At 42.2% G+C, this 24092-nt stretch overlaps 1 protein-coding gene across 1 annotated transcript in view; it reads right to left on the bottom strand.

The window, feature by feature from the left end:
* srrm4 (serine/arginine repetitive matrix 4) overlaps positions 1 to 23408 on the bottom strand; it is a 45214-nt gene extending 21806 nt beyond the window's left edge. Inside the window, exon 1 of the mRNA XM_028997032.1 lies at positions 22695 to 23408. Within this exon, the coding sequence (XP_028852865.1) occupies positions 22695 to 22825 (131 nt within the window). The 5' untranslated portion in view covers positions 22826 to 23408. The remainder of the gene's footprint in view (positions 1 to 22694) is intronic.
* Between the last annotated feature and the right edge of the window lie 684 nt (positions 23409 to 24092).

Below are 24092 nucleotides of genomic sequence, written 5' to 3'. Positions count from 1 at the left end.
ATTTTGCGCCTTTGCATTGGCAATGCTCAACTCGCAGATGGAAGCGGCGGCACAATAGCTGGAGAACTTTCTTTCAAACGCTGCCTTCTGGATTTTTCATGCTGTAAAGATAACCTCGGTATATTATAAGCACCAAAAGAACTTCAGGCTCTGCGAGCGCCCCACGGCTTCGCAAGCCACTTCAGACTTTGCATCTCCATATGTTGAAGGCGATTAATATGTCCCATAAATCCCGGCGGTAGGAGCTCGGAAAGGCTGTTGACACAGCTTTAATGACAACTACATTTCAAAGCAGGCTAGAGGCTGAGAGTATCTTCTGCTGATCGCTGCATGGCTGATGTGATCAACCAATTAGGACATGCACAATTTGCATGCAATGCCGTTGAGGGAAGATGACCTTTTTAGTCTCGTATGGTTCAACATAATTCAATTTCGTTTGCATAAGGGCATTTTATTCCCCTTATTCCCGCTTTCTCCCCAGCCAGTGCTGTGCTTTTTTAGCCGGAGTGTGTTTAGCTGGAGCAATTTGCTGGTGTGCTGTTGTGTAAACGGCATTGATTTTAGTTTTCAATTTCAACAAACAGGGCACCTACATTTTATCAATGGACACACCCTGTTTTTCTGCACGCATAGCGGTTGTTAATGAGAATACCAGGATGGTAAAAATTCTATACACAACCATTGATGAATAGCTGAGATGATGTGCAAATACAAGTGGAAAGTACCTCAAATCAGTCTGAAGTCATTGTAGATACAGATGATGGCTTCCAGCCCAACAAATATTCGAAACCACCAAAAAAGTATATTGACCCATTTTTCTTCATTCACTGCCACAGTCACTTACCAACGTGCTTTAAAGTAACGTGGCCAAAGCACCGCCTACATAAAGCAAACAGCAGCAGCCAAACTAAAGAACAGCCAACCTAATAAAGGCAGTGCTCGGAATGAGAATTGAGACTTAACGACCGGCCGGGGCATGACAGCGGCCAACCTGGCGACACTGTTTATGCTAGACCTCCGTAACCGCAGCTGCGTTTTTATTGGGATCTTTCAATTATTTAAGTAACGGGAGCAGTGTGGACGTCTGGAGTTGTTGGAAAGTGCCCACGAGTCGCTTTTAACTGCTTATAACTAGCTTATAACTGATCCTTTGATGATGATGAGGATGGGATGGATGGATGGGGACACAGATGGGTTTTCTGATTTCATTCTTTATGTTGATAGAAATATATTTGACTTGCTGCCATGAGACACGAATGAAAATGCTCTGATCGGAACTTGTGTGCTTTTACGCACAGCACAGTCACCATGACAAAACAAAAATGCATCCAATGCTTTGGCATGACAACCTGTGATTATAAATGTGAGTCATCACAAATCTGATCAGATGTCTGTAACCAGTGCTCTTCCTAAGTGATGCTATAACACATTATTACCATGTATTAACAGACCCCGTCCTCCTCTATGCCGCCGTGGCATCACCGCCTCCACGCTGGCGTGGCTGATTTAAATGTCCCCAGCCTACGCTGTAGTTCAGAGAGGCTAATATGCTTTCATTAGCCCTGTCGGCACTAAGCCGAACAATTGATAATCATTATCATAAAAGGCACGGTGTTGCCGATAATTACGTGGGGAAAGAGCTGATGGAGAGCTGTAATTAACAGTGGACTGTGATAGGCCGCAGGGACACTGTTTCTGAAAAGTTGGGCACCACATGTAAACCACTAGTAAAAGTGAAAGTTCCTTGTGCTGCAGCTGACCACAGTTCAGTGACAGGGCTCCGACTAGGGGACACGCATTTGTTCAGTGGGACGAGGTGTATCTGCATCTTTAATGAGAATTAAATACTTGCCGTGCAGCAATTAGGTCAGGGGCAAATGAGAATTAATAGCCAAGGATCTATGGTGCAATGCTAATTGCTGAGGACCATTCATTCTCTAACACTGCATATGGACTCGCACATTATTATGCTTTTCACATGCTTAGTTCCAAACATGCACACACATTTTACACTTAATTAATCACACAAACATACTGACCCTCAGACGAGAGCATATAATTGTATACAAATACATACATATTTATCACCTCACAGCAGGCACACATTATGCATGCTCATGCATAAACACACATGTGTGTGCCTGTGTTTGCATACTCAAGTGCACACATTTTGCATTTAATCAATCACACAAACATGCACGCTCACAGACATATGGGTATGTATATAATGCGTGCCTGAATGTGCACCCAAGCATACATGTACATACATATTCACAGCCACACACAGGCACACAGGCCTGTAAGCATAACGTGTTCATGCACATTGCACACACAGGCACACACATGCCATGACACCTAGAAACACACATGTGCTTCTAGGTGTCATGGACACAAACACATGCAATATACAAGTAATACATGCAGTTCTGTGCATTCAGCCAGACACACACAATCACGTTCATTCATGCAGTGTTAACCCCGTTGCTGATGTGCAGAACAGTTGGGATGGTGATGTTTGGGAGTTGCCAGTGCTGTGCTAATAGTTATTCTTAAGTATAGAATTAAGTAAATGGTGGACCTCGCAGACAATTAAAGTGTCTGGTTGTTGTTTATATGGCACAATCTGGAACTGCTGCCAGGTATTTTGAAATGAAGAGGATGCTGAATAGCTACTTCACCAGCACCAGAAAACACACACACAGACAGCAGCACAGACTCATCCTCTGGTGCAAACAGTGTTGCTCACCAGATCCCAAATGAGCAGAGCAAGGTAATTGATTTTCAGTGACACTCCCACGGAATGAACTGAAGAACAGGGATGTAAATCTTGCATAGCAGTCGAGGCGGGAGTGATCAGCCTTCTACAGGGCGTGATGGGCTGGCCACATGATGGAACGGGACATGCAAGATTTAATGCTTGTGCGTCCTCCATACCCCTCGTCGGTCTGATATTCATGGGGCAGTTATTTGCACTCGTGCTCAGACAGAGTAATGGCCATATTGTTTCCTTGCTTTTAATGTGGCTGTGTTTCACTGTTCATGCTATTCTGCCTGAATGTTTTTGCTGGTGTTATAAAAAAAGTGGCTCACAAGAAGCAATGTGATTCTTTCCCCGCAATCAAATATTGAAAAAGAAAGAAAGAAAGCAGACGGTAGGAAGAAAACAATAGACAGGAAATTAAATAAAATCCTTTACATTTTAAATGCTTGATTCTCCTGGATAATTCTTCATTATAACACATGAAGAACACCATCGTCCATATTTAAAAAGATAATATTCATTCAAAACATATTTTATTCATTCAGTCATTTATTACATACTGCATTAAACTTCCATCTGATGCATTATTAGACCTTTACAATTGTACATTTATTTAATATTATGCAATATAATCTTAAATGTATTCTATGAATGTTTGGGTTCACTGTAATTTACATTATTGTAACTGAGGTGATTATATACATTACAGTAGTGTTAATGCTATTACTTATAAACTTGGGACACAGAATCTGTCTCCTGCATTAACTTAATTAACTAGTTAACTTAGTTGGCAAGTTAGCCGCATCTTATTAGTGTGCAGATATATTTTTAGATATATCCCATTGAGCAACATTGTCCTGCCCTAAATGTTATTTAGTGGGGTCAAAACACAATCTTCATTTAATTTAGCAACCCATGATAATAATCTGTACCTGACTGCATATCCTGGAAGTCTATTGAACTTCAATGATATGATTTCTATTGAAAATCAATCTTAAGAGAAACAAAAAAGCTTCATGCTGCTGCCTGTCTCAACCTGAGATATCAGCTGAATCTGTCAGGGGCATTTCAAAGACCTTCAGCATGAAGATTGCCAGCTAAGACTGTGTAAAGTGGCTTTGAAGACAAGTGAGGTTGGTATATTCAATTATTGCAGGCTGATGATAAAATGGAGCAACATAATAGCTTGATTAATTTCCTTATCACAGCTAGCACAAAGAGTAATTACAACAAAGTCCACCGCTCCACGAACCACACATCAATCAAATTAAACTACTCTCCACTCGCCTCAATCTCCACGGCCCAAACAAAACAAATGAGCTCTACCTTAGAGACTTTTTGCTTGAGGCCAAGCAAATGCTTGTTGCTTGGCTGTGAAGGTGCAAAATAGCAACCTGAGTCGCCCCAACTCAGGTTGCAGAGTGTGTGTATGTGGGTGTTTTTTTAAATCATGCTTTTCTTAATGCGCAATCAGTGGCAGCCGCCCCTGTAGCTGTCTCAAAGCCAATGACAATTATCTGAGGCTAAGACATGATGGAGCGGAAACTAATCATTTAATGATGCATGCTGATTGGGAGGCATCCACATTTTCAAGGCCGTTTCAAGCACATGATGTTTATGCAAGGTTTAGGATTCGTGCCACTTAAGCCTGTTGTGTCATTACAGAGGTGCGCCCAGAGGTATGTGGTCTGCTCGTCCTGAAATCGAGGGGACTTTGAGGCTCTGAGTCTGCGCTCAGCGCTTTGACATCTCTGCTCATCCGGGAGCTGGGACTTTGTTTCATTCAGCCTCCAGAGATTGTATAAGGTCAGGGCCCTGATGCTGAGCAAATGAGCCAGGCTCACAAATAGTGATCCAGTTCATCCCAAGGCAGTTTGATGGGCTTGACGTCACTGGCGCTGTGAAGCCCTGTCATCTGCTGTGCTCCTCAACAAAAAATTTCTGTGAGCACCAAATAGTGGAGGGACTTAATGGATACAGGATCAATAATTTGTATACCCAATACAAAGACATCTATGTTCAGTGTCCACACAGAACCTTAGAACTGCCCAGTTGTACCATGCAACTTAATTGTTCATTTGTAAGGTTTAGTAATGAAGAGCTTGCTCAACTATTGACAGACCTGAAATAGAGTCTTAATAACCTTTTTCTGCGAGGAACATTGTGTTAAATCGTAAAGCAGGTCATTTCTTCTGACAAAAAATGATGTTACCGTTCCACTATTCCCTCAGTGCTTGATGGGACTCTTCAAACCTTAATAAAAATGACACATACATTATACACATCTTTATACATACTCCTAGCTGAGTCACATCATGAGAAGCCTGTGAAATCCTACGGACTGAACTGGGAGATGTTTCATTTCAAATTGACCAGTTGTCAGGATTGGCTCCAGGTGAGGTTGCCAGCTGGGGTCAATTCTGACAGCGTTTAAAAGCTTCTGCAGGGACGCCATTTTTGTGGATTCTGAGTGTGTGAACTTGACCTGTTTCTGTTAACGTGTATTTTTGCGTTCTGGCAATCGCCACACGCCTGCGGGCTCGTTCGTGTTTTCCCCGGCCACCGAGCTGCGTTTATTTGTGTTTATTTATTATTATTATTATTAATAATAAATCCTTGTTTCCCGAATGTCCCGCCTCTGTGCATCCCTCCCCCGTCAGCTCGCGGTCGTGACTCCAGTCACAATTTTTACGTTTTACTTGAGACTCAAGAAAACTGCTGAACAGTAGGGAAATCAGGGCTTATTTGAGAGCAAACAATGGGATCAAAAGTATTTATTTTCCAGTTGTTGGAAACATTGGAAACATTGAAAAATCAGCAATACAATCCCAAATGTGGTTGAAATAAATACTTTAAACATATCAATTTTATATTATCAGAAATGAATGATATGAAAAGAAAATACAGTTTGGTTTAAATCCCACTTAGTACCATTTTGTCCCTGAGTTGCTCCAGGGGGACTGTCCCTGTTACTACTGATTGTAAGTCCCTCTCTGAATCAGGGCATCTGCTAAATGCCATAAATTTAAATGTATGGCAGGTTTATTTTGTTGGATTTCCTGTAAGGTACAAGACTGCAAGATCATAACTACAAGGTCACACACCTAACCTCACACACCCCTTGTGGTGTCTATTGGTGCATCTGTTGGAAACTTGAAGTATCAGTGCAGCATTTGTTTGATAAAATTATTTGGTTTAAAAATAACCTTTCTGGGTCCCCTAAAACATTCTGTGTGGATGCAAGGACAGATTGGATAGAAATTGTATTTGGAGTAGATGAGGCCTTAAATGGGGGATGTTCAAATGTTGAGAATTGACGTCACAATAGCAAATAGGTCTCATGCTTAGCACATTAAAAAAATGTGCCCCCTAATAGCGAAACAGACACTGGAGAAGGTGTCGTAGTGATTCTTGGTGTCCACTACCGTCCTGCAGGACTTTAATTTGCCACCCATCTACTGGGTCTAAAAACCCTTTCCAATCATCCCAGAGGTCTGCAATTCTCCAGACATGTCTACAATTCCATTAGCATTTCAAGCTGCTGAGAATTACAAGCCTTGCTAGGCTCTCACATTGACTTCTAGTAATTGTTGTGGAGTCTGGAGAGAGGAGTCTGGACCACAAAAAAAGAAAAAGGGGTAAAACAAACAATCCTCAGGGTGCATAGCTTGACATGCAAGATGCTAACTGAGCGTATTTGCATGATTCTTAGGACAAACCCACTGCAGAACCCACTGTGCTTTTTACTTTAAAAAATACATTATTAAATCATTATTGCAACAACAAACACCAGTGTTGATTATCATAAACTGCTGCATAGTCTGCAAGTGTTAATATTTCTTGTCTTAAGGGTAAGCTTGGCACTTCTCATCTCGTTCACTCCATCTGGCTCTATTCAGAGTCGTTCTCATCTGAAATGGCGTGCCTTTCTCGTATTTTAATGGTTTAAAAACCCCATCAGCGAGTGTGTCAATAACTTTCTGAAATCAAGTTAGTGCTGATTGCACGTTCTATGTGTGAAGGGATGGGAGGGAATCATGTGCTTTAATTAGCAGCCCGTGATAGGAGTATCTTCATGACACTTCGGAGAGAGCGAGGGAGAAATAATGCTCGCGTTATGGAGACGTGCGAAGAGAATAACGAGACCCAATCATGGAGCACACTGGCTTTAATTACAATGGTGCGGATCCGGAGACTCGAGGAGGGAAGTCAGCTGCTTGGAGGACGTCTTGTCTGATTGGAATGTGGCGTTTCTGCGGAAGCGTGGCCATTAACACATCGGCTACGGTTCATCACGGAAACAGATTTAGCTTTTTAAGTGGCAACAGAGCCCATTCAGCATGAGCTTTTAATCGTGGGCCAGTGGCGATCGGATGAGGCAGCTTTGATTGAAATGCCGAAGGGCTGAACGCCACTCGTGAAACGCAGGCTTAGTAACGGGAAAACAGATAAAATGGGCAGACTTTGATCTTTGATTTTTAATTCCTCTTTGAATCATTTAAAAAAATTGGCAAAGTTAAGGGACACTGATGAGGGTCAGATGAGTTCCAGTAAATCATTCACACACTAAAAGAATAGAGGAAAATAGGGTGAATCATGACCAGCTGCATGGATTCAAGTGCTGAGGCAACCAAAATGGTTGTCAATGGCTTAATTGCACATCGCAGGGACACATTACATGGACAGAAAAGACACACCTGTTCAAGTCAAAAACTCCCAGATGCTCAAGTGCATGACTGAACAGTAAGATGCAGTCCTGACACCAGAGTGAAGAAATTAATAACTAAGAAGTCCACAATTCGCACACTGTGCGCTGGCGCGAGTCTAAGCCGCCATTCAGCAGCTTACAATGGCAATCCACTGAGTGCTGATTGGTTTTAGGTGCCTTAAATCCAGTTAACACAAGACCGGCAAAATACTGCATTACAAAACATGCATTGGTTTCAGAGTCTCCAGAATATCTCAATTTATATTGAATTTGGTCCTTCTGCCTGAGCAGTTACACTTAGAGATTTCACTTTTCTACCGACAAATTGAGATTGTAGGTTCTTCGGTTCTCCCAGAATGCTCATTTAAAAATTATTTAAAGATTCTATTTGGCCACAGGGTCCTCTTTACCTGACCCAGGTAAAGAAGCATTGAAAAAACGCAATACAATCCCAAATGTGGTTGAAATAAATACTTAAATGTATCAATTAAATATTCTAAGAAATGAATGATATGAAAAGTAAATACAGTTTGGTTTAAACCCCACTTAGTATAATTTGTCCCTGAGTTGCGCCAGGAGGACTGTTCCTGTAACTACTGATCGTAAGTCCCTGTCTGCATCAGGGTATCTGCTAAATGCCGTAAATGTAAAATGTTTATTTGTTGGCAAGTTTATTTGTTGGATTTCCTATAAGGTACAAGACTGCAGGATCATAACAACATAGCTACATATCATAACTATAACTATTTACATAACTACAAGGTCACACACCTAACCTTGCACTCATCTTGTGGTGTCTATTGGTGCATCTGTTGGAAACTTTATCCCAATGAAGTATCAGTGCAGCTCCCCTGAATGGTTAAAAAAACACCAACGTTTGAAATTCACGAAGCCCCACAGACTGTACTGACTGCTCTTGTGTTTATGAGCATTAGCACTGAAGATGTTCCAAGACATTAATGAAGTCCATCATCTCTACCTTAACCTTCTGTGTAATGCAGCACCCAATCAATGTGACTCTATTATTGTTGGCAGTGAATGGAGAGGTAGAGGCCATGACAAGTGTCACATGCAGCTGTAGGTCTACCACTACCACTACTGAGACAAGAAAGCACTTTTGACTCACCCTTTCTTACTCATACCAAATGCCTTTGCTATGCAAAGCAGTCCACTGAATAATTCACAAAGTCCACATTGTAAGCACAGCATACATTTCACCAGGCTCCCTTCATAAAATAATGAAGCTGAATAAAATATAAATACTGAACTACAACAGGGAAGTCTGAACAAACTTCAATTTTGTCCTGGAAAGCAATTAAAGGTTAAAAGATTAGAAGATGAGAAGAAGGAAGGGGAAGAAATGAATCATTGAATCATTGTCATTTTGTTGAATGAGTGAAATTGTAAAATGTTAACAGATGAGAGGAATAAGGGTTAAAAAGATGAGAGTGAAAAAAGGGTAAATGTGGTTGAATTTGTCACATGAAGGATAGGGGGTGACCGGAAGGAGGTTTAATGTGGTAAAACTGGTTATTTTGGTGGAATAGGAGGATGAAAAAGAGGAGTGGAGGATATTGTGTTGATTGGAAAGAGGTTCAATGTGGTTGAACAGGTTACATTGGTTGAATATGTGGTGGTTGGAAGGCTGAACGTGTGACCACTTTTGATCTGTAAAATGCATGGAAGTGAATGGGAGGATAGAGGGATGAAAAAAGACTGGTAAAGGAGGACTCAGGTGAAAGAGTGAAAGAAAAAATATATTTTGTCTCAGATGAAGATGTGTACCAAGTTTCATGTCGATATCTGGAAATGTGAGAAACTGGGGATGGGGTGAATTTCCCATTGTAAGTGAATGGGAAAAAAGAGGGGATGAAAAGCATGAGTGAATGAATGCAAAGGGGTAATGGAGATGTGGTAAATTGAGTTTTGGGTGTCTGCGATACAAAATTGTGGTCGTGAGAGCTCGTTGTGGTCCCATGCAGGGTCAATGGGAAAAATCAGTTGGAAAAGTCGAGGATCGCTTATAAAAGCACAAGCACACTTTTTACGGCATGGGCCAGACAAAGATGTGAAGGTTTGAGGATGTGCGATGAAAACTGTTGGAGGAGATGCATTTAGAAAGCCGTTTATAATGATTGTAAATTGAGGATTGTTGAAGCGCTTTCTCAAATCTGCCTATTATTCACTGATAACTGAACGGCTGAGGCCTGTATCGCTCATCCGACGCCTCAGATGTGAACGTAGTGATGATGTTTTGTAGTCAGCTACTACGACAGCAGCAGCAGATGGTAGCAGCTAATCTTTTTTTTTTTTGGTCCCTCTGTGTATGTGTTGTTAACTTCCGTTCACCGGAGCAACAAGGTGCACACCACCCTCCTGCACGCGCCTGTCTGATCTGGCAACAGCCTGTCGGAGCAGGTGAACTCTCACTGGGGTGTTTTGCCATGCATCCCTCACGACGCTTGAGGCTTGGAGCATTAATCCAGACCTGGAAGGGTCTTGCATTGTCTCAGCACCTGCGGGATGTTACAGAGGCAGATGGAGACCAGACGTCCCTCACTGATGTCCTGGTCAGCAAGAGGACCTCCAGCATCACTCTCGCTTAGCGAATGCTACGCGGCTTTCCTTAGCAGAGAGGACTATTTTTTGAGCTGGAAAACAGTGACAGAGACCCCTGTGATGCCTGTCGTCTCTGACAGATCCCTGTCAATGCAACTAATAAGCCTCCGACAAGACCATCACAGACAGAAAAATAAAAACAGTAGGCAGCAGGACACCAGCAGTAATGATCTTCTCTAAGCCTGCTGTGCTTTGTATTGATTGGCTGTGTGGATGAAACATAGCTACTTATATTGAGAAAATGGTAGACTAAGCGTTTTCCATGTGCATAAACTGCACATCAAAAATGCTAGCTTAATCATAAACCCCAAAAGCTTGAAGACTGTAGGGTCCGACAGAGACCTGTGTGTTTGTTGATGGACAGCTGATCAGACATTGTGAGTTGTAATGATTAAATGGTTCATATTTAAAAATCCTTCAAAAACGATCTTGGGACTAAATTATATTCATATGACTCTAACAGGCTTTTATTACTATACTATATTACAATATTATTACCATAGTAATAATGCCTTTAATATTATGATGCAACTTATTATTCTGTTAATCTTTTTGAACATTTCGAAATCTCAAAGATAATGTTTGGACTAGCACAGCAATAATTTGTCATTTTGATTAATTATACACAGATAACTGCCTACTGCATCTTTAACTGGTTGTAATATTAGATGTGGATTTTCGCTTATTGTTACAAGTAGATGATTGCAACCGTAATTTCAAAAAACACCGTTGGCTCTTATGTCCTTGACCTCCAGATGGAAGACCTTTCCAAGATGTTAATGACCGGAGTCATCTGTACCTTATTTAGCACCATCTAGTACCCCATCAACATGACTCTATTTCCTTTTATGTGAGGGAGGATTATTCAATTTGCAAAGACCCAGTGAGAAGTTTGCTGAGGAGGAGATGCAGTGAAGGTCGCCTGGATTATGTCATTATTTTAAATGTGGCAGAGGAGAGGGCAGCAATTCCTCAGAGTGGACTTGCTTAAATCAAGGTTTCATGGGACAACCATTAGCTGTTTATTATATGTTCAATTATAATTCTATAGGTCAGATATTGGTGAAGAATACTCTTGGTTTTAGTGCAGTCAAACATATTGTTGTTTCATGAGGAAGGACATTTTAATAAGAAGGACCATTTGTAAAAGACATCTCTATCTGACCTGGTGTGTTACAATTAGCACTGATCTGGATGGTTTCAAGTTAGAAATGTTGATGTTTTATGTGCATACACAGGAAGAGTAAGCACTATTGTTTTAAATTTGGTCCAATTTCACATAAGATCCTATGGAACATTTTTTATAGAATACCTGTGCTTTGTCTAGATGTGACAGACAATCATATTGAGAAAAAAACTGAAAGATATTTCTGATATTAATGAATGCTGGATAAATGGATCAGACCTTCATTGATTTGTCCCCTAAAATAAAATACATGCATTTCTTCAGTTCAGCACACCAGGATTGATTCTAATTGCAAAGCCAGTGGGCACATCTTTATTTGTTATGTCTATAATCAAAATTATATTTGGACAGTGGCACAGCAGCATAAAAGAAATAATTAGACTTGTGCTCATGTGACTAATGCTCATAGCTTTGCATCCATAATATCAAGCATGTGCTGGAACTAATGGCTAAACAAATCAGACCAGTTATTTGTATTGATTTTAATTAGGATGAGCTCAAGATCTGGTTTCCAGGAGAGTAATAACAATTAATTGAAATGAATTAATACTAGATTATGTAAATATTCGTTTATCAGACGCTCTTTCCAGATTAGTAGTTACAGGGACAGTCCCCCTGGAGCAACTCGGGGTTAGGTGTCTTGCTCAGGGACACAGTGGTAGTAAGTTCCAACCTGTGATTTTGTCGTTGTCTGGGTCATAGGAGAGTTAGTACCCATTAAGGTACTAACAACCTCAAATGGGGAAAAAGTATTAGTAAGACTTAAAGCGTATTAGATGCTCATCTATAATTGATGAGTGAAGATGAAGGGTGTAGAAATCCAGCACACACACAGCATTCACTCACACACTCAAACCTACAGTCAATTTAGAGTCACCAATCCATCTAGTGTATAATCTTTTAAATGGTGGAAGGAAACAGGAAAATCCAGATGAAACCAGCATCAACACAGGAGGAGTATGCAACTACGTGCAAACATGGTCTGAAATGGGATTTAAACACACCTTGGAGCTGTGAGCCTATGTCACTTTCTAAATATTTAAAATTTATCATTTGGAATTTATCTTTTATTTTATCTGTCTCTCTTGAAATAAACCCTCCATTGAATTTTAGACAAATTGTAAGTGGGCAAACATACAAAATCAGCAGGGATTAAAACAATTTTCTCCCTGACTGTATACTGTTCTAATTCTATAATTGTGTAATTATATTTTACAATTAGGTGTTTTGTGGTTTTAAACGGAACACACTGAGTCGTTTCATTTCAGTTTCATGTAACTGTAAGTTTGCGTCTTTTGCATCAGGGACACACAGCATCTTTATTATGCCTTTTGAAGGGACTAATACAAATAAAGAGAAGACCTTTGAAGTGGCTCTATGCATTGAAGGACACTTCATTGCATTCGTTTTCTCGTGAGTGAGTGATTGAAGGCATTGCGTTCAAGGACAATTTCCTGGATGAAAAGCCTGCATAGCCTCTTGGATGCAACATGACAAAAGTCATTATCTGTTATGACTCAAATTTTTCCACGGGCTTTCATCAAGCACACTGTGATCATGCGAGAATAAGTTTTGTCATGAAAACACTGGCCTGGTCAACAGGAATACCTGGGGGTGCAAGAAGACCAACTGATCAGGTTGTGTGCCCTTTATACAATTATTATTGCGTTTTCAGAGCCGTTGATTATCTGCAATGACTACGGTGTTGGTTCAAAAGGACAATGTCCACTAAGGCTGCTGAAGAGAGACATGTAATTCTTCTGCTTTCACCGTCACTGTAAAGGAAACCTTAAACTGAACATTGATTAGTTAAGTGTACATTTTAAATAAACATTGCTGATTTGCCAGGAACGTTGCCCACGGAGAGGGGTGCCAAGTATGAGCAAGCGTGCATCCTTAGCATTTCTGTACAAACTTGATTTGACAGGACCTCTATTGCAGCCCCTGGCTAACATTTCCACTTTGAAACTGCATCAAAGTGTAGCTGCGGGCACGTAAATAATGGCTCCGCACAAAAACTGCATATAATTAAAGTGCACCTTGCTCACAAACAGATAGGCTCCAGAAAAAAAGCGCGCCCAGCGTTCCGTGGTGACTGGGGTGCTCTCAGAGCTGTAGCCGGCGGCTCGGGAGCGTTTCTGTTGCTCAGTCACTGTGAACTGTCACTCAGGGCACTATACGCCCCCTAACCTCCACACAAGCTGCGGTCTGCCTGGAACTGATTCGGGGGAGCCAGAGGAGGAGACGTGATGCAAAATGTCAAGATTGTATGACCATAGCAAAACAGATGAGCATGATGAGTACAATATGCAGCTAATTAAGAGCCATAATCAAAATGAGAGCAAATATATTGGCGTAAAGGTCAGACTGACTCACTTCGCCCTACAAAACTGGAGATTAAAGTTTGTGATTAAAGTAAAAGAGGTTTTATCATGTTTAAGCCTTGTTAGACACAATCCATGTTGTTTGGTATGCTGTTATAATTCAGATGATATTCAGTTCATGGACACAACTTAAAAGGTACCTCAGACAATGAGATTTTAGAACCGGAACTAAGCATTTTACACAGTGAAATAATCCAGTTCCAAAACCACGTGGTTAAATACAAAATTATATTTATCCTCACTGGATGTATTCACTTAATTATTCTTTATATTAATATGGGACATGGTTGCATAAGGTAGAAATAGTAGATTTTGCGGAGGATTGGAAATGATATCTGGAAGAAAGTAAGACACAAATCTCCAGCGCCCCAAAAAATAATGAAGTCACTTGTGAGTCAAACTGAAACTCATTAAAATGGACAACGACCTCAGTGTACCATTGCTCCTCGATCAAAGGAACAATCAGTCACTCTACGCCTCTGCGGCGCGTCTGATCTCAGGTTTTCACCGCAGCCGGATTTGCCTTTAAACACAGAGAGAGAACAAAGTTGCGATTCTCATAAGAACACTGTCGAATTGCTTTAATTAAACCCCACTAAAATATCAGCCTAATAACATGACTATCAGCCATCCTTTCATGTCACCAAGATGAATTTGAAAGGCATGATGACTAAATCTTGACAAAAACAGAAGTGGATGAAGAAATTTCTATCACAAAGTTCTTCTTTGGCTCCTTCGTGCCAACACACTCTTTAGAGTTTCGAATGACTGGGCTGTCAGGCTGGCCTTTGGTGGCTAATTAGAGCAAAAGACCCTTGTAAGAATCTCTCGAGGTTAGAAATACATCTACCTGACTTCACCTTGTGTCCTAATCAGTCTGCAGCTATTCAATCCACAGGCCCCTGAAACCGCTGTGGCTACAACATTCATGCTGAAGGGATGAGTCCCCCCGAGTCCCCTTTTTTGTGGCTGAGACTCATTTTTGTGTGGAGACTCATTTTTGGTCATTCATGCTTACAGAGAGATTATATTATTGTCATTGTACCATTCAAATGCCCCAGTTTTCCAGACATTTACATTTACGGCATTTATCAGATGCCCTTATCCAGAGTAACTTACAATCAGTAGTTACAGGGACAGTCCCCCCCCCGGAGCACCTTAGGGTTAAGTGTCTTGCTCAGGGACACAATGGTAGTAAGTGGGATTTGAACCTGGGTCTTCTGGTTCATAGGCGAGTGTGTTACCCATTAGGCTACTACCACCCATATTAGATGAATGTACAGGCAATATAGAACCTTATAACCTTTTATTATTAAATAGTATTATCAAATATTTCTACTTGCTGTAGAACATCACTCCCACCGCCAAGGTGCCACTGAGCAAAGCACCATCCCCACACACTGCTCCCCGGGTGCCTGTCATGGCTGCCCACTGCTCACCAAGGGTGATGGGTTAAAAGCAGAGGACACATTTTGTTGTGTCACCGTGTGCTGTGCTGCACTTCACTTTCACTGTGGGGTAGTGGGTACAGTGAGGCCCGTAATTCCCAAAAGGTGATATTAAATTGTGGTGTTTGTTATCATCTGGTATGCACAAGAAGAAAGTGTTCCACAGTATTATGTCATTCCAAGGCAAAAACATCAAACTTAATTAGCTCTTGCTATGAATATAGAGGCAATTTGCTGTTTGCTTCCAACTCAAATGTTCCGACAATATAAAAACATCCTGTGCCTGTACACATTCAGGCTTCTTTCTCCTGTTTGAGAAGTTATTGGAAGCTGTGTTTTCATGATCTCTTTTTCTCAAAATATTAATTATACCGTTTTTGTTTGTGACGTTACATATTGTCCTTAACATCCATTGAGTATATATATGTGTGTGTGTGTGTGTGTGTGTGTGTGTGTTCATGTATTCATGAAAATATGAAATCAAAATGGCTGAAAAGATATCACATTACACAGATGATAGAGGGCTTTGTTGGCCCTGCATGTGTCCTGACTGCCCTGTAATGGATGTAGACTACAGTGCTATACCTTGTCACACCTTGGTAAATGACATTCCATTTGTGTGCAATGGTACCAGTACTAGTTGTTTAAACTAGCATGATTTGTATGAAGTTTAGCTGCATATTGTTCCATATTTCTTCTTTGTAAAGCTGCGCAAAACAAATTAAAGTCCTTTTGGACAATTGCACATGAAGATGCCAACATGGAGACTTCAGAGTTACTTGAGAAAGCATTTTTTTTTACTTAAATAATTGCTTGGCTCTTTTCAGTCGAACCTAGAGTGTTTTGTTGGCCCTCGAGTCGGGACATTTAGTCATTTCTGAATGGTGACGAGCTCATTACGCTGGCCCTATCTATTGAGTTGCACCACGTGGCGCTAATGCTACGGAAACATGCCGGATGGGGCTGCCATTATTTAATGCTGAGCTGTTTTTTTTTTTGTTGCCAGAACTACAAGGGCATGGATCTCACTGCCAAACAGGAACCTGTCACTCTCTGTCGGAGACTGAACGTAAAGGTGTGGAGCTGAGAAGTTCCGAGGGACGATACGCCAATTACTGCCTCCGCTTCTCTGCCTCTTCCCTGTCTCCCATTGTGCTGTGACACCGGCAACAGAAATAGTCTCACCAAAAAGGAGGCATCAGTTATGCAAATAGAAGAAATTTCACATGAATGGCAGATCGCCTTCCCCAAATGAGGATGAGCAAGGGACGGAAATGAAAAATGAAGGGGTGGCAGGGATGTGGGAGCCAGTCAAGCTTGAAATGATTTAATTTAAGTGATTAAGGTTTGACTTTGATAAAATTGCATTGCAATAATGGCCTCCGATAGCTCCGGGGGGCCAGTCATGAAGAAAATGCAACGTGAGCTTTCCCAGGGAGGAGGCCAGTGACAATCTGACTGACAATAACCCTTGGGAAGAACGTACACACACAGACCAATAACGTAACTCAGCTGTCTGCTCTGAATGTTGGTTACTGCTGTTTTACAGGCTGTTTGCTAACGTTCATGAATGGAAGTAATATCTCTGGTTACAACAGGCCTGATGAAAACTTCACATTGTGTCATCCATCGCGAGATACATGAAAATGAAAGCATCTGTAGGGTGGACAGTCTCATTAAACATTTCTCCAGGTCTACAGCCTTCCAAGGTCTTGTAGACTTTTCTAGACAGCATCCTAGAAAAGTGACAGCAAGTCGCATCTTAATCTCTTATTTCATGGGAAACATCTCACACTCTTCACAAAACCATAGGCCTATAATTCTCATCGTATTTGCCTAAGCCTCTCATTCAAAGCCTCTATTGAATTTTATTTTGCACGTTTTCTACATGAGTCAATATAGCTGGAGATGTTTCAGTCTCTCTCAATCTCTCTTGAATCTTCACCGCTTTGAATTCATTTTAGAATGTGAAGTGGATAAGAGTTACAGGGTCCCAGGGTCCCACCCCTCCATCTCTCCATCCCGTTTTCCCACCTTGACTGGGTCACAGAGCCTGCTGACTGAAGAAAATGTCTAGCTGCTGCCAGCCTGCTTGTGACCCAACCCGATGGTGTCCTTTCAGGTCTTCCTCCCTTCCTTTAAAGAATGAAGCCAGCTTCAAAATGGCTTTTGTTCCAGTAGCACATCAACATCCAGATACAAAGATTAAGAGCTTGTGATGTGAAGCGAGTCAGTGTGCGAAGGTTCGAAGACATCACTAAAAAAACAGGGCTGTGAAAAAAGGGCTGTGACAACTTCAAATTTAGATTTGTTTGGCTTAATTTTTGCATTTATCAATGAGTTTCAATTTAGACGTCCACAGTTTTTTTCCTGCTCCACAACAAAAAGCTGAAGATCTATCTCTTGTTATGTGCAACACTGCAAAATCCTGCAAAAATAATGTAATCACAAGCGTTCTAATAAGGGTTGGTTTTTTGCTAAACTATCAAATTTGTCAAACGTTTATAGCTCAGTGCATAGCGGGTCATGAACCAATAGCCACTCCACAACAGAGAATTGTGTCAAGCACACTGCACATGAATTTTCACACGAATGCTCTCAGCATACTAAAGTGGGCACGAAATTTCTTTTATTTTTGTCGTTTGAGACCAAAATGAGAATAATACAGCCAAAAATAATGAATTCAGCTTTAAATGTAAATGAGAATGCAAATCGCTCACTCAAAGCTTGTCAAGACCAGCACTTGAGAACAAGCAGGTGACGAAAAAGCAGTCGTCTCACAGCCGTGAGTCGGGCCTCATCGCTGCTTTTTTCATTGCTGCGGTGAAGTGTTGTGTTCCCTCACGGGTCGGACAGGTTTTGGGGCTGCTCTACATGGCCTGACATGGCACTGCTTGTGAATCAGCAATAAAAGCAATGGCCTGCTGTGCACCAAACCCACCAGCAGCCCCCCGTCACAACCAATCATCTCAAAAGCATGAGCGTCGCACATATCTCCTACACTTAGTCGCACTTACATGAGCCTTCTATCTTTGGACTTCTGCATTAACTCTTTTTTTTTTTTTTTTTTATGCCCATCACAAGTCTGCATAATGAGTCATCAAATTATGAAATTTGCAGAGCAGACATAATTCCATTTTGTTCGGGGGAGGTCGCATTGTTTTCTGGACTGTAATGACACCACTGACTTTATTGAGTTAATAAAACTCTACAGGAGTCCGGCACACCGCTCCTCCCCAGTGGCATGCTGTTACTGGTTCTGAGCCTGAGTTAATTTGAAAGCGGAAGAGCGTGCCGTCGTCCTTCAGAGACTTGCCTCGCTGTCTTATTGCTTTAGTGTTGCCATTCTCCCCCATCCATGCAAAATCCCCGTCGATGAAAATGGCTTTCTTCTCTCGTAGAGAGAGAGAGAGAGAGAGAGAGAGACAAAGAAAATGCAAAAGGGCGCATAAAGAATTGGTTTTATTACACTCAAACGCAACATTTTTTTTTTGTTTTAAAGGGACATTTCCTCTGAGTACAATACTTCAAATACTCTATCTGTGCTCCCAGTCATAGTGTTGCACTAATGCAAACCTTGTTATATACATTGTTATATAATGTAAATTATTGAGGAGTTCTAAAACTAAATGTCTGTTTTTAGAGGAGAAAACAGTGAAAGAATGAGAATGAAACACTGAATGAAACCATTTTCTCTTTACAAAATCTCTCCTATCATTAACCAGAAGGTACAAAAAAGGAAAAATTATGGTCCCTCTGATATGTAAAAGTTGTTGGTACTTAAAAGGAACATGATCTATCATTTAATGTTTCACAAAACATATTAATTTTTCATTTGTGAGTCTGATTATAGAAATTGACAATAGAAATTGTCTCTAGGTTTACTAAAACTCTAAGTCATAAATATTTTGATTAATTTAAGTTTCATAGCAGTTCAGAAAATGGTATGAATGAGTAACAATAATAATATTTCATAATAACAATATTTGGCTATTATTGAAATGTCTTCTCGTACATCAGAATAAACCCTCCAAGTCGGAGTTTAAAAACATATAATTTACTTTTATTCTCTGATGAAAAGCTACCCTATGTAAAACTAAGGAGAGGTGTGACCCAAAAATTTGGCAGCTGCTTAGCTGATTTAATTAACATTTTTGAAATTTGGCAGGGACCAGCAACCATTCACACAACATCGCACTCAATTCCTGTATGAAACGGCACATGACCCAGTATTCCCGTGAAGTTCTCACAGAACTACATGCAGTTTTATTTTTTGGGTTTTTTTAGTTTTTTAGTTTAGTTTTATTTTTAAAGGAAAAGTGGCATGTAGTTTTTAAAAATTACATCTCAGTGTGAATATTTGAATACCTGCATTAATTAGAATCAGAAAACTATATTAATGCCGGAGGAAATTAAATGACGGGGTGAAATATTTAATGCATTCAGACTCTCATTATTTGAAACTACGTGAATGACAGTAGCAAAAAAAAAAAAACTTTCAACATCCATATGGGTAAAATACAGTTGTCAAAAATGAGGCAAATGCTGCGCCAGCGGGGAACATCAAACATTCTGTCTATCAGTTGCGTCAGCTGTCCACTTCAGTCGGAGATATGAACTGTGTTCTCTGCACGCGGGCCTCTGTTCTCAAACGCATTCGCCTGTCAAGTCGGGGCCGGTTCTTACAGCAACTTTCATGTGACTTTGAACAGGGGCTCTGTGGCAGCTGCCGCTGCATCAGAACTCTGAAAGCCGCTGCTTATTGATGGTGATCAAGACGTGTGGGGAGGTCCTGAGCTGTATTAAACTGTTTTATGCCCTAGAAGGGGCCTTCGAGGGCTACTGTGTCGCCTTTAAGTCATGAAACACAAAGTCAGGAACAGCATCAGACATAAGGAACAATGGCTGCTGGGCATGCTTTAATGAAACTCTTGTTTGTGAGTCTTATGTAGGTTTTAGCTGAATGCCATTTAATCACTTTGGCCTTTTTATTGTCATGTACTGTCTGTAACAAAGATTCTCTGTTTAATTAAATAAAGATTGTAGCAAAGTATAAAGATTTGTCTTTAGTTTAGGAGTTGAGCTGAAAAATCAGCTTATAGAGGCTTTTGAAATTATGGCATTAATGTGGAAGGACTAACAGGTGCACAACTTCCACATATGGTCTTTGCTGTGGTGTCAGTACTTTCAGAAAAAAACTTCTAATAAAAGCACATTGGTTTCAGACAGTGATGTGTAAGACCTGCTAATCAATTGATGACTTAGGGATGCAAATAAGGAACTCGGCAGTGGATGCTGGTTTTAATGTGCAGATAACAGCACAGGAAGCTGCAAGACAAAACTGATTCATAATCCAGTTGATGGGGCTTATTTATGCTTTTTACATGGACAGGTTTCTTAAAAAATTATAGTCATTGCATTGTGATGCTGTTCCTTGCTTTTGTTGCCTGGCAATTTCTTCAAGGTTTACAATAAAATGAGAACATCTGAGGTAAACTGATGATGAGCCAAACCGATGATGCTCTGCAGAATGAAAACAAGCTATTTACAATTAAGATGAAATAGAAACTTATCATCAGCCATTTACAAACGCTTTGTAAAAATCACATTTGTTATTGGACAATACGCAATGTGATCATTAATCTAACATCAGATACATCACTTTCACTCACTAATTTTCAGTAATATTATGAAAATTCAATTTTTCAATATTGTTATATTCAATTAAATTATTTAAGTTGTACAAAGCTTGTCTCTTAACCCAAAGACTAACCAAGAACCTAATCTACAGTTCAGCGATGAAGTGTTGCTTCACATAAACCTTGCCAGTGTGCCTCATAACTTAACATTCTTGTATTTTACAGAGTTCTATGCATTATACCTTCATTCAAAATCTTATTGAAACCCCAATGAAGACTCAAACATTAAAGTCCTGGCCAGCCCACTCTGGAAAAACATTAAATGAAATAATTACAAAATTCTCAAGCCTTATTTTATTCCAGCAAAATCCTAAATCTACAGATTCTCTTCCCCTTTAAACTGCATCTGCTGAGGTAAGAGTCTTACCCCCCCGTCGAGGTTGGCCCCGACCCCTCCCCCAGCATCCCCTGCCTCTCCCCTGAGTGCCATCTGCCTCATATGTGGCCGGACCTCCCCCAGCCCCTCTCTTTAGTTACACCCCTTGCATTTTTAATGAGGGACGCACCATACAGCCCGGCAGCTTTCGGGGGCTCGGCGGTTCCAGGCCAGGCCCTCCAGCTGCTTGGCTGCCGAACTCATCCCGGGTGAACTGGCGGGGGAGGGTGAATGCATCGTCCGGCTCTAATTACTCCTCTGAGGGCCTCCACCGGCTCCCGTGGCTTTCCCAGGAAGTGAGATAGTGAGATTATGAAAACAATGGAAAAAACGGTCGCCATTGAGTGTTACAGCCTCAACGAGTAATGCGGTGGATGTCCGTCCCTCAGGCTCAATATATTGCCATTGCTTACAGAATCAACAAGATAATGAGCATTCGCGTTTTTGTGCGAGTTGACCGAAATGTCCACATTTTGCACCGGTAGAATTTGTCGTTTGTCGAGCTGTGAACACCGCTGCCGTCGGCACGCAACGATTGCATCAACATCAATGTCACGACGTCCCCGAAGGCGAAAGAGCCCCACCAAGGTGCGCACCGCATGGCGGGGAAAAGGGGGGAGATGACCGCCGGGAGTGTGTGGCGTCTCTGGCATCAACCGATTACAACCCAGATGGCAGAGGAGTGCCAGGAACACAGAAGCGACCTGATTGCATTTCCCTTGATAACGAACGTGTCCCTAATTAGCCCTGTTTTTGTGGTGATTTGCACTTGTGCCGGGCAATGCGTCAAGCGCAAGTCACGGCGTGACACGTCAGGGCTGAGATAAATCACACTTTTGCGTCCTTACGCTGTCCTTGCCCTCGCCCGGCGTGCTGGGAGCTAAACGGCACCGTGGCTGAGTGAAACGACGGGGATCGGGCTGCCGGCGCAAACAGTCACAGTGGCGGCGGAGTGCGGGCAAAACATGACGGTGAGGCGAAGGCGTTCGCTGCTGCCGGAGCCCTTTACAGGGGTCATACGCAAAAAGCGGCGGAATCGGGTTCGGGATTTGTAAGACCTCTGTGGGGTCTGGAGTACCGGGGGGGGGTCTCTTCAGCGGGAGAGGTGTGGTGAAGGCAACCCGATAAGCACACAGCGACAGGGGAGGGAGTTGCACGAAATGAAATTCCCTGCTGCCCGCCGGGGACGGATGCCGGTGATGGGGCCACTAACGCACTCGGATGCAGAAGTGATGCCCACAGAGCCACGTTTCCTGGGAGAAGAGATGCTGGGTGATAAATGTTCTTTCAATTTATACGACTGTCTCTGTCCCTTGCCTCAGGCTCTTAAGTGACCTCCATAGTTGACCTGAAGATTTATAACAATGGCTGTCCAAATCCAGGGATCCTTTGTGTTGCAAGACTAACCCTGAAATCTGAAAACCGGAAATATACTGGGAGGCAATGAAAGACTCAAACCACCTGTATGCTGAGTGGAGAGAAGTGCAGGAGGGAATGGAGAATAGAGACTCACTTGGTGACGGCCCTCCGAGCAGTGATGCTGGCCACGATGACGCTCTCCGGTCTTGGGGTAGCCACGGCCTTGAAAGTCCCCTTCCAGAACTTCTCGAAAAGCTGCTTCTCCCCTTGCTGGAGGCTGGCCATGGTGGCGGCGCTCAGGGCTCTGCGGCGGGGGACCGGGGAGTCTCTTCCTCTGCCTGATGAAGTCTCCTGGCGGGAGCGCTTGCGGCGGGGAGCTGTCCAAGTTCTGAAGGAAGGCAGGCAGGGCGAAAGCGCGCGTGGGAGCGGTGCTGCTCTGTCTTGAACGCTGGCCCTTCACGTCCTCCTCTTCTTGCTCTTTGTTCAGTTATCTTCCGTTTCTTTGCGTGATTTCGCATCCGGGATGTCCTCCTCTCGTGTGGACATGGTTTGGAGCAGTGGTGGTTGTGCCGCGCAGCTGCTTTTTTATTTGCTCAGGAGGCGGAGGACGGCGCTTTTCAGCCCTCCCTCCACATTCAGCGCTGCTGCCGTCCCCCCACCTTCTCTCTCTCTCTCTCTCTCTCTCTTTCTTTATTGTGAACACAATGGCATCTCCTCCTCAGCCCGCTCCGTCCTCTTGCTTCTGTCAGTGAGTTCCCCTCTGAGGAGAAGGTCCTCAGACGGGAGGATGTGCAGGTTTGTGGATGGAAGTGCGAGGCTACGTGTGCCGAGGCGCGAGTGAAAAGCCCCGACCGGCAGAGGGGGATTTGTTTTGTCTCGCCCAGCCAGTGACGCTTTAGCCGGGGAGCAGGTCACAGAGCAGGACACCTTCTGTCTTCCGCCCCGCCCCCTCCCTCCCTCCTCGACCGCCCCGATCCTCTCTCTTTCTGCCGCCACTGAGTCCTGGACAAAAGGCAGAGCCTGTTGACTCCATCTGAATAACAAAGGCACGGGGGGGGGGGGGGGTTAGAGGGACAGGCGGTGCATGAGCCTGACACGCAGCCCCGGGGGCAGCACCTCCCGCTCGGAAAAAGCATCCAGCAGACGAACACAGCAAACAGTTATAGACCAATACTTTTAACAAATCAAAACTCATTCTTCACTTCTTCATTTTTGTTTTTTTTTAATGCAACAGCAGATCAATACAAAGAGTGATCATATTTACATTTACATTTACATTTACATTTACGGCATTTATCAGACGCCCTTATCCAGAGCGACTTACAATCAGTAGTTTCAGGGGACAATCTCCCTGGAGCAACTTAGGGTTAAGTGTCTTGCTCAGGGACACAATGGTAGTAAGTGGGATTTGAAAATGGGTCTTCTGGTTCATAGGCGAGTGTCTTACCCACTAGGCTACAACCACCCCATAATATTTCTTTCCTATTGTCTATGATGGTGATGTCCCACATCCATATAATTGTTAATTATCATTTGAAATTATGTAAATTAT

The sequence above is a fragment of the Denticeps clupeoides genome, chromosome 11 (assembly GCF_900700375.1).
Source record: "Denticeps clupeoides chromosome 11, fDenClu1.1, whole genome shotgun sequence".
Classification (NCBI taxonomy): Eukaryota; Metazoa; Chordata; class Actinopteri; order Clupeiformes; family Denticipitidae; genus Denticeps; species Denticeps clupeoides.
The sequence above is the reverse complement of the archived record's forward strand: the minus strand, read 5'-3'. Positions and strand labels throughout refer to the sequence as shown.